At 35.0% G+C, this 14,517-nt stretch overlaps 3 protein-coding genes across 4 annotated transcripts; all 3 read left to right on the plus strand.

The window, feature by feature from the left end:
• Positions 1-114: 114 nt before the first annotated feature.
• On the plus strand, positions 115-2,456 carry LOC104735915 (uncharacterized). The gene is made up of 5 exons (XM_010455800.3): positions 115-256; positions 369-523; positions 1,719-1,777; positions 1,880-1,993; positions 2,140-2,456. The coding sequence occupies exons 1-5, from the start codon at positions 135-137 to the stop codon at positions 2,194-2,196; spliced, it is 507 nt and encodes a 168-aa protein (XP_010454102.1). The 5' UTR covers positions 115-134; the 3' UTR covers positions 2,197-2,456.
• A 3,893-nt stretch (positions 2,457-6,349) lies between these two features.
• LOC104735917 (zinc finger CCCH domain-containing protein 58) lies at positions 6,350-9,508 on the plus strand. Of its 2 annotated transcripts, none has more exons than XM_087481878.1 (7): positions 6,350-6,970; positions 7,094-7,227; positions 7,487-7,558; positions 7,700-7,825; positions 7,904-8,188; positions 8,269-8,562; positions 8,752-9,508. In XM_087481878.1, the coding sequence occupies exons 1-7, from the start codon at positions 6,880-6,882 to the stop codon at positions 9,118-9,120; spliced, it is 1,371 nt and encodes a 456-aa protein (XP_087338004.1). In that variant the 5' UTR covers positions 6,350-6,879; the 3' UTR covers positions 9,121-9,508. The 2 variants fall into 2 exon arrangements, with proteins under 2 accessions (XP_087338004.1, XP_087338003.1); XM_087481877.1 differs by having other exon boundaries at positions 6,355-6,970; positions 7,076-7,227.
• A 169-nt stretch (positions 9,509-9,677) lies between these two features.
• LOC104735918 (exosome complex component RRP41 homolog) lies at positions 9,678-11,791 on the plus strand. The gene is made up of 11 exons (XM_010455805.2): positions 9,678-9,909; positions 10,032-10,107; positions 10,201-10,247; positions 10,333-10,393; positions 10,518-10,559; positions 10,647-10,711; positions 10,807-10,885; positions 10,978-11,014; positions 11,116-11,318; positions 11,413-11,502; positions 11,600-11,791. The coding sequence occupies exons 2-11, from the start codon at positions 10,054-10,056 to the stop codon at positions 11,645-11,647; spliced, it is 726 nt and encodes a 241-aa protein (XP_010454107.2). The 5' UTR covers positions 9,678-9,909; positions 10,032-10,053; the 3' UTR covers positions 11,648-11,791.
• Positions 11,792-14,517: the final 2,726 nt, after the last annotated feature.

Genomic DNA, 14,517 nt, shown 5'->3' on the forward strand with positions numbered 1-14,517 from the left:
TAACAACCCTATTATTATGGTTGTCTTATGTTTTTAGATTTTTTTTTGTTTCTTTTAATTATTTGATTTTATTATAAAATTTTCAAAAATAAAAATAAGACGGCCGTCAAAGGTTTCGGTGATCGGAAATTGCAATGGGAGGAAGAGGAGCAATTAACGAAGAGCTGACCGAAGATGAGAAGAGAGCTCTCAGAGGAAGCAAATTCGCTCCTCTTACTTCTCTTCCCTCTTCTTCTCGCTCTAAGCCTCACCCCAGGTTCTCTTCTTTTATTTTTTTCTTTTTTATTCACTCCTTAGGTTTTTTTTTTTTTCTTGTTCTCGATTTGAAAATTCTAGACTTTCATGGATGTTGTTGTTGATGTATACAGATTGGCTCATCCAGGTGGACCCTTGAAGACGAACAAAGCGGCGGCTTTAGCCAAGTTTCTAGAGAGGAAGCTGCAAGATCCTAATGGGTTAGCTTCCATTAATCCGGATCTTATTGAGTTAGCCGTCAAAAACGCCAAAGACACTGTTATTTCGAGTGAGTACTTTAAAGCACGATTCTTTCTTTCTTTGATAATGTTGTTTGTTCGAGAAAGGTTTGTAATTTGGAGTAGGCTGTTTGAGCGGCTTTAGGCATTTTAAAGATGGCAATGGCATTGTCCTGTGATTTATAAGGCTTTCGTGGTAGTGTTGTAGAGAGAACCTTGTAATTAGCCTAAAAGAGTTTGTGCTTGATTGTAACTCATGGTTGATAGCTCAGCATTAGCTGAGAGCTGAGGTGCTGCCCAAAATATGGTGAGGTCTTTATAAGGTAGTCGTGTTAAGTCTAGTGCAGGACTATTGTAATTAGCCTATCCGTTAGTTGAAAACTAAGGTTTAAAGGGGAGCTGAAGGAATGAGTTGAGGATCTTGGTTTGGGGTTTAGGAGAGTTTAGGTTGCTATAGAATTGACCCCAGGGTTCTATCTTTAGTTATGGGTTTCAGTTTGTTCTCTGTTCGTCTTCTGTAATTGATTGAAAGAGTGAATAAAGAGAGAATCACATCTGGTTCTTATCAGGTATGTTGGATTCTCAAGTACTTTGGTTGGGCATTAGGGTTGAAAGCTAGGGACAAGTTCTTCTGAATTGTAGCTCAGTTCAAGTTAAGGTATACAGAAGAACCTTAATACTTGGTAAACTCTCACCTTCAATGGTCAAGGAGAACTATAGAAAGTGGGATATGTTAGTAAAACTGTGGGTTGCATCAAACCTGAGACCTTATAAGTTCGCGTAGAATTTTTACAAAGTCATGATTGTGCAAGGGATGTATATGGAATTGAGACTTCACTACATCATTGCAAATAAAGATAGTGCATTGATGCATTCCATGGGTTTTCCCCAGGTTCAACGTAGCTTCAAGAGAGTTTGGAAAGCATATCTAGCTCATTCGTGACATGTTAATACATAGTGACTATTAGCCTGAAACTAGTTTTACACTATAAGTTCGTTGTAACTGTGGACTAAGTTTAGCTCACCTCAAAGTTTAGAATAGTCATGTTATTCCTATATGGTCGGTGAAAATGTAGCACACTACTAACATGGAGAGATTTACTTTTATCCGAGCCAATCCATATGGAGAAAAATGCATGTATCAGTTATGTTAATGGGAAACATATATGGCCGAATGAGGTTTATCTTAAACTCTGGGGAATTGAATGTGAAGGCTTAATCTGTATGATACTCTTCTGGTCTCAGGTGGGGCTTCTAGTTCAGGAAGGAGAATCCAACACGTTGCCTCATTCGAGGACGACGAGGTAACTATTCTCTCTACTCTCTTTCATTCTATCTGGGCAGGGAATAAAAGTTCCAGAATATGTTCTGCTGACCACTTCGTACACCTGCGTAATCATGTTTAGGTATCTTCTGATGACGATAAGATAGAGAACACTAAGCTTAGCAAAAAGAAAAAGAAGAAAAACGCAAAGAAGAAAAAAGACGAGAAAAAGAAGAAGAAAAACAAAAAGCATAAGGTTATCTCCCTCACTCCCTTTTTCCTTATCTCATCTTTCTACTTGCTTTTCGTTTCCCCCACACAGATTTTTGTAAAGTCTGTTTACGTTACTTTCTGGATTCCGTCGCTCATATCTGCGTGTGGAAACTTTTTTGAAAGCAACAGATCACAGTCGATGAAGATGCTAAGTTAAAGAAACCCAAGAAGAAGTTGAAGCTTTAGTTTCCTTTTTTTGGTTATACATTACTGGGGTGGTTTAGCTAAGTCTTCAGCAGAACAAACTCAATCACTGGTATCTGTCTGATTCAAAGAATCTGTTACTCCGATGGTTTTAGCTAAGATTAGCGTCATGATCTTTCTTCTTTATGTCGATTAGCTCTCTCCGGCGTTATTTGGTTAAATCTGTGACTGGAGTTGTATGTGATATTAGAACAAATAGCTTCATGAATCTGAAATTTGTAATTTTTTGGTTGGAACATCAATTGCTTGTGTCTTTAGCGTTTTAGATCATAGTTATGAGACCAGTTCCAATTAGTAATGATCTGCATAAGTTCATTGTAGGAACAATTTATCTAATAGAGCTCATGGGTACACAAGTGTGTCCCACTTCCAAGAGACAAGAGGAAACACAATAATTACAAATCAGGGAGAGAACAAAAATTAAACTACTATAATTTCTGATTCGATTATATTTTGTCTACGGTGATGAGTTTTGAATCTCTTTCTTGTCGTCGTTATGTAAAGTGTTTTTTTTCTAGAGATTTTAAAGTTGTTGAGTTTGAGAAATCAATGCAATATACACAACCTTAACTTAAGCCCTCGTTTTACAAAAGTCATAGGTCAAGCCTTGACCGTCAAGGCGTCCGTAAAAGCATCTGAAATGTACTCAAACCCAAAATTAGGAGTAACTCGCACATGATTATTTTGAGTGCCATAGTTCAAAACTTCAAATACTCTATTGTACTTCAGCACACATAATATATTTATCGTGCAAAAAAAAAGATGTCATGGTCCGACAAACAAAAAAAAAAAATAATTCAAGAAAAATGACTCTGTCCGAAAACAATAAAAAAAAATGACTTCGCCGACATTTTGGGTTATGAGACTATGAGAGGATACGAATGTGGTCGAAAAGATCTTGGGGTGTAATAACACAATCTCCAAAAGCTGCTCACATGTGGCCAATACCTATCCAAGTCAAACAAACCTTCTAATTCTCTTTTTGTTATTTCATTATTAAAAAAAAACACAATAATAAGATTTGTTATTTGTCAAGACTCTAATGAAATCTACAAATATGCACTTTTGAGTTAACTAATACATGTAACATTATGATTATTATTTTTAATATATCTAACATTTTGATTATTTATAACAAGATTCACAGTTAAGGTTTTCTTCACAACGGCCAAGGATGTGAAGTGAAGACATCTTATTCGTTTTAGCAGACAAGACTACAAGAGAATGTAAAAGTAAAGAAGATCTCAACCGTGTAAGTAAGCTTTCACACCAATGGCTTTTTATACCCGTTGGATCGATCAATTACAGTGTCGCCTTTTTAAGTGATCTAAAAGTCAATAGTCACTTTAGCTAGTCCCAACTCCCAAGTCCCAACTGAATCTTCATTGCGCCATTCCATACGGCTTAAATTCACGCGCTTCAATCATTAACCATCACAATTTATTTTATTTTAATGTTTTTGTATTGCTTTCTAGTGGCAGCACACAACCTATGTTTGTTTAATGAGTTTTTGTATTACATTACATGACAAAAAAATTCAATAATCATCAAACTTCAAGTTTTTGTTTATTTTTTATACCAAACAAAAAAATACATTTTGAATCATTTGTATTCATATATATATATATATATTCAGAACTATATCTTAAATTTTTAAATTTGTACATCAGCTTATAAGTAGACATAGCCAACAAAGTTAATTGTTTGTGAGCTCCTATTATATATTTATATATACTTCTCCAACTCTGCAAATATTATAGGAGGTGACCAAAAAAATCTGACAAACTAACTTGTAGTACTAACGTACGATGATGAGCTTTGTAATCAATCATCCAAAGCATTAAATTTACGATCCATTAGAAAATATTTAGAAGTGGTAAAAAAATATGCTTTGTAAGTGTGAAGTGACTCTTAAACGTTTGGTGTTGAGTGCGATTCACACTCTTTGCGTGAGCGTGCAAGAAAATACTTTCCGTATTTACATCTACTCCTCTCAACACGTACGTGGAACTTCTTTATTTGTTGCAAAACTAAAACAAAATTTTCTTGTTTGCTTTTTAAAGCATCTATTACTGTTGTTTTCTATCTAAACAACCAAATTTAAGCTTAAGTCTAAATCGTTTGTCAAAAAAAAAAAAAAAAAAAAAGCTTAAGTCTAAATCAAGACAAACTATAAACTTTTCAGAAATTATGATTTATTGACAGAACCAGTTTTCTTTATTTTCATTTATTCAAATTAAGTATAGTGTGTTTGTCTTAGACTACCATAACCAAAAGTGTGGTTAAGTAGACCATCATATCCTACGTTTCAAAATATATATGTCAAATGGTTATGTTTAACAGTTTTTTGCATGAAGATAGACAAAACAATTTCTTGTATCGTTTATTTATGTAGACAGATTCAACTCAGCAAACACAACTAGCTAGTCAAAGCTTAGGCGTAAATAATGCAATATCAAACCTACCTATTACTGTAGTCAGACGAGTCGAGGTCAACATTAACACGAAGATCTAACTATATCATGTTCCAACCAGTGTAGTAGCGAGTAGCGACTTAAACAGTTTTTTTTTTCAGATACGTTTTTAAATATAATTAGCAGATGGAATGGTTGGTTGAGTACACTTAAACTGTTAACATCATTTAATAAATAACACATGAATTAATTTTGACAAAGAAATTGGCATATTGCTAGCTATATTTGCAACTTGAGCCGACACAAGGTGTTTTGTTTGACTTATTAAACTTTTTTTTTTACTATTACAATGATCTAAACAATCATTTGTATATTTTGTGTGTGAAAACTTTCAGGATACCACTATATTAATTCTTAAAATACTTTTCTTAACATTCGCTTTTTGTTGACAGAAGAAATGGCTATCATTATTTCTAATTTTTATTTTTGTTACATTAGTCTGAATATGAAACATTAATATTAATGCGTTTCTCACGTCATGGTATCATTTAAAAAAAAAAATTCCAAAGAAAACACAGATTCAGATTTTCTTATTGTTTTGCGGCCAATGACAATAATGTCCTTCACCCCGCATATTCGAGTTTCTCCACGGGACGTGTCATCATGATTCAAAGGCTTGCTTAACTGTAAATTACGCAACACTTTCGAAAAGGAAAACCAAAACTGAGTTTTAATGATTTCTGAGTAGTGTGACAATTTTAATGCTCCTATAAGGATTTAAAGACTTTTTTTCTCCTATTTTTGCTGTTCCATTAAAAGGTAGTACATCCACAAATGGTAAAAAGTATAGTTGTAGAAGAAAAAATTATACAGTGTAATTAAAGATAGTCATTTTATAGTAGTTTTGATTAGTGCATGCATAATACTTTTGTTTCATTTGTTTCTTAATTTTTGAACTTATAATGATTGAAAAGAGAGAAAATAAGAAACAAAACAATGTTTCCTTCTCTCTTTTTAGGCGACAAAGATATATGTCTCTCTTTTTGTTTTTTTGATTGCATGTTTTTGTTGCTTACACAGTCATGCTTGTTGTGAACAACTGTGTATGTATGGTGATTGGTAAGGTTTACAAAGTAAAACATAAATAAGTCATAATTGTGGTAAGAAATCACAATAAACTCCAAAGAAGGAAAAGAGTGGTTGAAGTTCAAATGAAGCCCTAAAAGTACAATATACATGAACATTGGTTGCTAATATATTAAGATCATATAGTAAAATTGTACATTATTATTATACCAAATAGTTAAACTATCTAATGTTGTGTGTCTAACTAAATCTAGGACCAAACTATGTTATAGATATCAGTTCCAACTGATAATATCATGATTTAATATCATCAAAGCCAAAAAAACAGAATATAAAAATAAGATAAACCGAAATAAAGTTTATAAAAGTGAAATGAAAACATGAATAGTCACGTATATTTGCTTTTGTTTTTGTTGTTAACCATATAAAGTGACGGAATCGAGGAACATAGCTAGTTCGAAGACAAATGTAATCCAAAAATGAACCGTCAAACGAGAAATACGGGAGACACGCGTTACAGGTTTCACTTACTGAGAGATAACTTGTATTACCGGAATACGTAATTAATTTTTAAACAATCTTCTAGAACAATTTATTAGTTATTAAAACTTAAATGAAGTTTAGAGCAACTTTTTGGATTAAATCATCAAATATTATGAATTTTTTAGTATAGTAATCAGAATTAGGGAATGTGTATATAAATAGACCATTGTAGATGAAGAAGGAAAACAAAGAAGAAAGGAAAATAAAATAAAAAAAGGGCATTAAATAAAAATGAGAGAAGTCATTTATTCTATGTTTGGCGCGTATATTAACCACCACCGGCAAAACACCCACAAAAAAGGCGAGCACGCATAAAGAAAGATCAAAAACTTCTTCCCCCATCCCCTCTTCCAAAATCCAACCCCCTCCCCGTCAAAAAAAAAAAAATCAAAAAAATTATACTCCTTTCGATTTTTTAGATTGACAAAAAAAAAAGGTTTCAGCTTTGAAGCAAAGAGAGATCAAGCGACGACTGAGAGTGGTGGTGTTGAGACAGAACCAACCAACCAACCACGATCTGTGGTTTTTTTTATTTCTCACATCTCATCTGTTCCCGACACTCCCATTTGATCGGAGAGCTCGACATTGGTGGGTTCTGTTTCGTCGGTTAAAACAAAAAAAAATGGAGCGGTACGGTGGCGCCGGCGAAGAAGAGCCGCGTTCGGATCCATCACTTGAATGGTCCGCTCCTGGAAACGAAACCGGCATCGAAGGTATGAACGTTGTTTCCCTGCATCTCTTAAAATGTCTGATTCTTAAATCTGATTAAAAGTTTTGGGGTTTTTTTTTTTATATAAATATAATGCGGCATTTTATAGCTTCGATGTGGCGGTTAGGGTTGCAAGGCGGTGGTGATGATGGTTCGTTGCCGGAGCGACCTGATGAACCAGATTGTATCTATTTTGTACGAACCGGTGGTTGCGGATACGGGTCTAGATGTCGGTTCAATCACCCACCAGACCGTGCTCCGGTAATATAAAACTCTCTCTATCTCTCTCTCATCTCTGTTTTCTATTTCTTTTTTTTCTTTTCTGGGTTCTTTTGAAAAGTTACTGCCTTTTTTTTTTTTTCTGCTTCCTCTGTGATTTTATCTAAAAATAATTAGTTTTTTTTTAGTTGATCAGATGCATTGTTCAATCTACGATCTGATATCTTACTGAAACGGAATCTCGGATTTCTCTATTTGTTTGGGAAGCTCTCATTGGATGTTCTTAGTTTCCTTATTTTAGGTCTTGGGGGGAGGTCTCAGAACAGAAGCTGCTGGTCAGTTCCCAGAGAGAATGGGACAGCCCGTGTGTCAGGTATCATTGATTTTCTAAAGCAAACTGGTTCTGTATTTAAACGTTGCATTCCAGTTTTTTTTAACTTCTGTTATGTGTATGAGAATGTGATATCATATAGTGTAAGCCAATTTCTCACTTTAAAAGCTTTCTTTGCACCAGCATTTTATGCGAACGGGAACATGTAAATTTGGTGCTTCTTGCAAATATCATCATCCTAGACAAGGAGGAGGACGAGATTCTGTTATTCCTATCTCACTAAATTACATGGGATTCCCATTACGCCCGGTTTGTTCAATCTCTCTGTGGTCTTTCGTTTAATGAATGATCTCTTAAAGTTGTTTCCTTACAATTGGATTCTTACAGGGGGAGAAAGAATGCTCATATTTCATGAGAACTGGTCAGTGTAAATTCGGTTCCACCTGTCGGTTCCACCATCCCGTCCCTCCTGGTGTACACGCTCCATCCGCTGGACCAACTATGTATCCATCTCTTCAGTCTCAATCTGTTGTTCCTTCATCTCAGCAATACGGAGTAGTTCTAGCAAGGCCTCAGCTTTTACCAGGCTCATATGTTCCAAGCCCTTACGGTTACGGCCAAATGGTTCTACCACCCGGCATGGTCCCATACTCTGGCTGGAACCCTTACCAGGTAAATGCTCTAAAGAAACCTTATTTCGTTTTTAACTTTCTTTCTCTCTGTCTTAGTAAACCTCATTCCCAACTATTTAGGCTTCTGTAAGTGCAATGCCTTCGCCTGGAACTCAGCCTTCAATGGGAACCAGCTCTGTTTATGGAATTAGACCGTTATCTCCTTCAGCGCCTGCATATCAATCCGGTCCATCTTCAACCGGTATTTCAAATAAAGAACAAACTTTTCCTCAGCGGCCTGAACAACCCGAGTGTCAATACTTTATGAGAACCGGAGATTGTAAATTCGGATCCTCTTGCAGATTCCATCATCCTATGGAAGCAGCATCGCCAAAGGACATTACCCTCAGTCACATTGGCCTCCCTCTTCGTCCTGTAAGTCTCATATATAAGCTTATACGCCCTAATACAAACATGAAAGTTTCCTTCATGAAATGCTTATGATCAAAAGTAGAGTTCATATATGGAAACGCTCTGTTTCTTGATGTGATCAAGAAGCTCTGTTTTTTTGTTCCTCACCCACATTTGTTGCGCCACAAAAGCTAATAGTAATGACTTTTGCAGGGAGCAGCACAATGCACTCACTTTGCTGAACACGGGGTTTGCAAGTTTGGACCTGCATGCAAATTTGACCACTCCATCGGATCTTCTTCACTAAGCTACAACCCATCCGCTTCTTTGCTCACCGACATGCCCGTTGTGCCTCACCCTCTGGGGTCCTCCTCGCTCGGTACACTAGCTCCAACATCATCATTATCCTTGTCTGAGCAACGCACGGAGCTTCTCTCTTCCAGCTCTATTAAACCTATAACCACAAGAGCTGGTGGCACAGGAACTGTGCCCTCTTCAACTACCAGCGCTGTGAGCCATCCCGAGCCTGCTGAGACCAATAAAGATAACTCAGCTAGCATTGAGGCTAAGACTTCAGGTTAAAGAGACAGACAGAAATCAAAAGGAGAGAAGAGAATCTCACTCTAATCTTCTTAGATAATGATCTGATCTCTCTTATTCTCTCTATCACTCTTCTTCCTTCCATCAAACTTTCATATGAATTCAGGAACATAAAAAAAAAAAGGATATTTTTTTGGGTGGGGAGACGACAACAGTAAGCAAAGCAGAGAGAAATAAGACGAAAGAGGCTCTTTCTAGTCTTCTATGTGTTATTATGTCTCTTCTCTTAGGTCTCTCTTACCATGTTCATAGTATTCCTTCATACGGCCATCTCCTCTCTGTCTGTTGTCTCTGTTACGTTGTTTATTTCCTTTTTCTTTTTGGAAACTATATTTTAATAAATGGCCTTTATTATTATTATTCACAAAAATTCTCGAATTTCTGAGAATCCTCCATTTGAATGTAAAATCATCGTTTATAACTAATATGATAGGAATCTAATGATGATGTAAATATGGCAAAGAACCTAAACGTGAAATTACATTTATATTAGCTTCAGTTACAATTTTTAAAGTAAGATTTACAAGAAGAGGAAGAGCATGTCAAAACAGAACAAAAAACAGAACCTATAATTGGATCACACTTCACAGAGATATCAGTGAGAAAGCAAAACTATATATTCAGACAAAAGTGCTTTTACACTTATACCCTTAAAATCTTACTTAATTCACAAAAAAATAAACAAACAGCCCTAATCTCTCTTTTAGTTTTAGTTCTCCCATCGCCGTCCATCACTCTCCGTCATATCGCCGCCGGCAAATATAGGCAGAGGTAAGTCTCGCCTCTTATTACTCACTCCGTTCTTTTTCCGCTTCGTTGCCCTCTTCTAGGAATCAGAAAGTATCAAACTTGTTTTTTCTTGGCTCTCATAGTTGATCTCCCTCTCTATCTAGGGTTCTGTAAATTTTCACAACAATGGAGTACGTAAACCCAGAAGGTCTTCGATTAGATGGTCGCCGATTCAATGAGGTATGTTTGCTTTATTCCCTTGTATTTTGTTTGCTGCTGTCTTCACAAGTTAACTTTTTTTCTATTCGTGATGCTTGTAATGAAACACATCAGATGAGGCAAATCGTAGCTGAAGTTGGAGTGGTTTCTAAAGCTGACGGGTAAACTCAAAAATTTACTTCCTCCTGTCTTTTTCATCTCAGTTCTAAATTTTGCACTTTTGATATGATCCAACATTGTTTCCAGTTCTGCTGTTTTCGAGATGGGTAATACCAAAGTAATTGCAGCTGTTTATGGTCCAAGAGAGGTACTTGAATTTTCTCTTTTTTTACGACCTATCAAGATTGATGCTTTGATTTGAATAATTCACCTTAATTTAGTGCGAATTGGTTTATTTCTATCTGTTTAATTGTTTCTCTGTGCTCCCTTAGATTCAAAACAAGAGCCTGCAAAATAAGAACGACCATGCATTGGTATGTATATCCTTGTTTGGTATTGTTCTTGGTGAAAAAGCTTTGTCAAATTTGAAATGCTATATGGCTAATTTTATGTGTTGGTAGGTGCTGTGTGAGTATAGCATGGCTCAGTTTAGTACTGGTGATCGTAGAAGACAAAAATTCGACAGGTTATGCATCTATCTATACTGTGTAGCTCAAAAGACTCTTGCTCCCTACTTACGGAGAATCATATAAAATTGTTGTGTATTGTTATGATGTTCAGGCGGTCAACTGAGCTATCTCTTGTCATCCGTCAGACAATGGAAGCGTGCATATTGACTGAATTGTTGCCTCATTCTCAGGTTTCCTTGACGAACTTGTTGTAGTCAAAGTTTGTATTTTTCTCTTCTTTTTTCTTGTGCTGGCTTCTTGATGGATTGTTTCCTTTATGCAGATTGACATATTCCTTCAGGTTCTACAAGCCGATGGAGGTAAGAGTAACTTAATTACCCTCTCGTTCTGCAAACAAGCTTTTTTTTTAAAAGCTCTTTCAGTCCCTGATCCGCCATTAGTGTTATGTTCTGTATTTCAGGAACAAGATCAGCTTGTATCAATGCCGCGACTCTAGCTCTAGCAGATGCTGGGATTCCAATGCGTGATCTCGCTGTTTCTTGTAGTGCTGGATACTTAAACAGTACTCCTCTTCTTGATCTGAACTATGTCGAAGATAGCGCTGGAGGAGCTGATGTAACCGTTGGTATTCTACCTAAATTAGACAAAGTGACACTCCTTCAGGTTCTTTTTCTTCTTCTTCCCTTCATATCACATGTGTCTCTCCATTCGCAATCATATGATTCTAGATGTTTATTTTCTTGAGTTACAAATGTAGATGGATGCGAAGTTACCAATGGAAACATTTGAAACGGTGTTTGCATTGGCTTCTGAAGGTTGCAAAGCAATTGCAGAGAGAATACGCGAGGTAACTTTTTACATTGGATTCCTCAATATTTCTCCACCATTGAAGAGTATTCTTTGTTCTCTAAATGTTTGGTTCTCGTTCTTCTTTTGTTGTGAAGGTACTTCAAGAAAACACCAAACAGCTAGAGTATCGCCGAGCTGCATAAACTTTTCTGACGGTGCGGGATTTATGTTAATTAGATTTTACTGCTGACTTTGGAAGTTTATCAGAGCATAGTCCACTCGATCAAATTTTTGAAAGTAAATTATTTTTGTTTATTAAAAAAAAAAAGAGAGACGGTTTGCCTTAATCGTGATATTAATGCATGAAGAACTTGTTAACAAAAAAAAGGTTTTAGTAAACTATTTGAAGCGAGCCAACCCCGATTCTTAAGAGTGACTGTTGGCAGAGGTTTGTGTATGTAAACAATTTAGAAACCTGAAGATAATTTACTTGGCACACAATCTAATGCCCAATGTCTTACATATAATCGTTATAATGATCCAGAGAAAGGCTCTTGGGGATTCAATTTGGTATTCTCTCTTTCTATTTGACCAATCACTCAATTCACGTTGTAGTAGTTGATTCGTGTCCTTGATGGACCCTAATTTGTTGACCCTTGGTGTGAAGTCAATGGATTCCTCATCCCCTCCACAACAGTCGCTGCTTTCTGAACGCGTATAATGTGCCGCTTTATAGCAACTGCAGCATTGATTCGCAGCTCGAGTCCAGATATTGTATCTGTCTCATCGATCAGGTAGACACTTGCAGTCTTGCACTCTGCCAGGAGCTTTTTTTTTTCTTCCAAGTAACAATTGTTGCACAATAGAGCCCATATTCTAGTGACTTTTAAAAGAGATTAAAGCCCATACAAAAGCCCATACAAAAGCCCACTTACTAAGATATCGCCAAATTAAGGAAATTGATTCAAGGATTATCTTCAGCAAACTGTGTCAAGACTCAAGAGCTTGGACGTTTGAATGAGATGTGTTTATTTCGTGTTTTTGATGTTTACATTCAAGTTACTGTGTTTCGTTTCAAAAAAATACAAAATTTTATTTGCTTTTATCAAACGTAAAATGATATATTCTAAAAACTTGAGTTCACATCATAATCGGAATGTGAATCCTTATTAAGTTATGGTGGCATATATGGTGTGAGTAGAATTATCGGTCATTGTCCAAAAGCTGCAGAGATTTATATTCTTTCTTTGTGATTGGTATAATTATCATTTGTTATTGAGTATTGTGATTGGTATAATTATCATTTGTTATTGAGTATTGTGATTGGTATAATTATCATTTGTGATAGTATAATTCTTTCTTTGTGATTGGTATAATTATCATTTGTGATAGTATCTAATATATAATGATGATGCAATATGACAAATATATATGTTGTTTTCTAAACTAAATGTGAAATTATGTGTGAATAGTTGCGTACGTTTACAATTTTTAAAGAATATTAGACAAAACAAGACTTCTTTTCATGCTTTGCTATCTTCAGTGTATGTCACATATTTATGCTTATGTAATAAATTGTTTTGTGAAGTTTTGTATTTGCTATGTAACTGTTGTAATACCTTACTGATTAATGAAAGATATTGGAAGGAAAAAAAAAAAGACTTCTTTCTGATCGTAGAAAAATAAAATTAGTAAACGCAAATGCAATATTCGTTTGAAAAAATCCGATTCTAAAAACATTTTTTTGGAACAACAACAAGAAGAGGACACGCTTCTATTTTGTTCTTCTGGTTCTACATTCGATCCGTACGACTTTGATCATGAGATATAAAGGTAAAATATAATGAAAAAAGAAGTAAGGAAAAAAAACACTGTTAATGTGGAAGTAGTAGTCAGTAATTCTCGTACTTGGTTATTTGTGTTGTTGATATAACATGTGCATGTGTGGTTTGTTCGTTGCGTCTAGTTTTACTCAAACAACAGAGAAATCATAATCATCATCATGATTCATGGAGTTTGGTCCTTGAAACATCACAATTCACAACAAATGCTTTCAACAACCCCAAAAAATTACTAATCATTAAATGCTTTTTCTCTCAGTTACTTACTTAGATCTACAATCAAGAAGACTCTGTAGTGATACATGCCTTTTGCTTTTCAAAATCAGAACTATCGAAGTAAGTTTTTTGATATAATAAAAATATATAACACATATATTAATAAACATACTTACATATGGAGATAATTATTTGTTCTTCTCATCTGAAATAATGAGCCATTTGGCCTAAATCGCGATATTAATGCATGAAGAAATTAGCAACAAAAAAAAAAAGACGTTCTAATAACTATTTGGAATTTATTTAATTTGAATTTTGACAAATTGTAAAGCATCATATATGATGAAGTCCAACATACATATGTTTGACAAGTATAACACCTATGATTGGATCTTTGTCAATTTAACTACAATAAGAAGAAAAAAGTGAAGTTGATCAACACTGGAAAAGGGACTAATCGAGTTCTATGGAAGAAAGTCGAAAACCTTAAAACAGATTTAATAAATGATAGAAGGAGTTGGAATGTTGAGTTGTTGTAGACAAAAGTTAAGGCAAAAGGAGGGAGACATGAAACAGTGATTGTGCAATGAAATACCAAACAAGTCATGACCAAAGCACATGTCCAAAAGACCAAAAACACCATCATGCTATACTTCACTCTTCACTTAAAGTTCATCTCACATTAACTAATATTTTTCATAAACATGCAAAATTTGATGGCAGATATCTCATATTTAGTTTTAATTTTTTTTTTTCCATAGCGAAAAATTCTCAAAAGTCATAATTCATAGTAACATAAATTTTTACTCTTGTCTTTTAAAAAAAATCATAATTATATGCACAATCAAAATTAGAAAATTGGAGTTTTTTGCAACTAATTTTATAATCCTGATATTACATATTTTAGTGGTTCACTTCCAGTCATATATCCGTCTGGGGAAATTAATTTAGTTTGATTTCATTATTATAGCACACCACACTTATTATATACATAATGAGTATGTTGGAAGTAGCAT

This window comes from Camelina sativa, chromosome 13 (genome assembly GCF_030686135.1).
Source record: "Camelina sativa cultivar CO46 ecotype springtype chromosome 13, ASM3068613v1".
Lineage (NCBI taxonomy): Eukaryota > Viridiplantae > Streptophyta > Magnoliopsida > Brassicales > Brassicaceae > Camelina > Camelina sativa.

Coding starts and splice junctions, on each gene's coding strand:
- LOC104735918 (XM_010455805.2), top strand. CDS start 10,054: ATGGAGTACGTAAACCCAGAAGGTCTTCGATTAGATGGTCGCCGATTC. Junction 10,394..10,517: donor CTGTTTATGGTCCAAGAGAG/GTACTTGAATTT, acceptor GTGCTCCCTTAG/ATTCAAAACAAGAGCCTGCA. Junction 10,886..10,977: donor AATTGTTGCCTCATTCTCAG/GTTTCCTTGACG, acceptor TCCTTTATGCAG/ATTGACATATTCCTTCAGGT.
- LOC104735915 (XM_010455800.3), top strand. CDS start 135: ATGGGAGGAAGAGGAGCAATTAACGAAGAGCTGACCGAAGATGAGAAG. Junction 257..368: donor CGCTCTAAGCCTCACCCCAG/GTTCTCTTCTTT, acceptor TGATGTATACAG/ATTGGCTCATCCAGGTGGAC. Junction 1,994..2,139: donor AGAAAAACAAAAAGCATAAG/GTTATCTCCCTC, acceptor TGAAAGCAACAG/ATCACAGTCGATGAAGATGC.
- LOC104735917 (XM_087481877.1), top strand. CDS start 6,880: ATGGAGCGGTACGGTGGCGCCGGCGAAGAAGAGCCGCGTTCGGATCCA. Junction 6,971..7,075: donor AAACGAAACCGGCATCGAAG/GTATGAACGTTG, acceptor GGCATTTTATAG/CTTCGATGTGGCGGTTAGGG. Junction 7,826..7,903: donor TGGGATTCCCATTACGCCCG/GTTTGTTCAATC, acceptor GGATTCTTACAG/GGGGAGAAAGAATGCTCATA.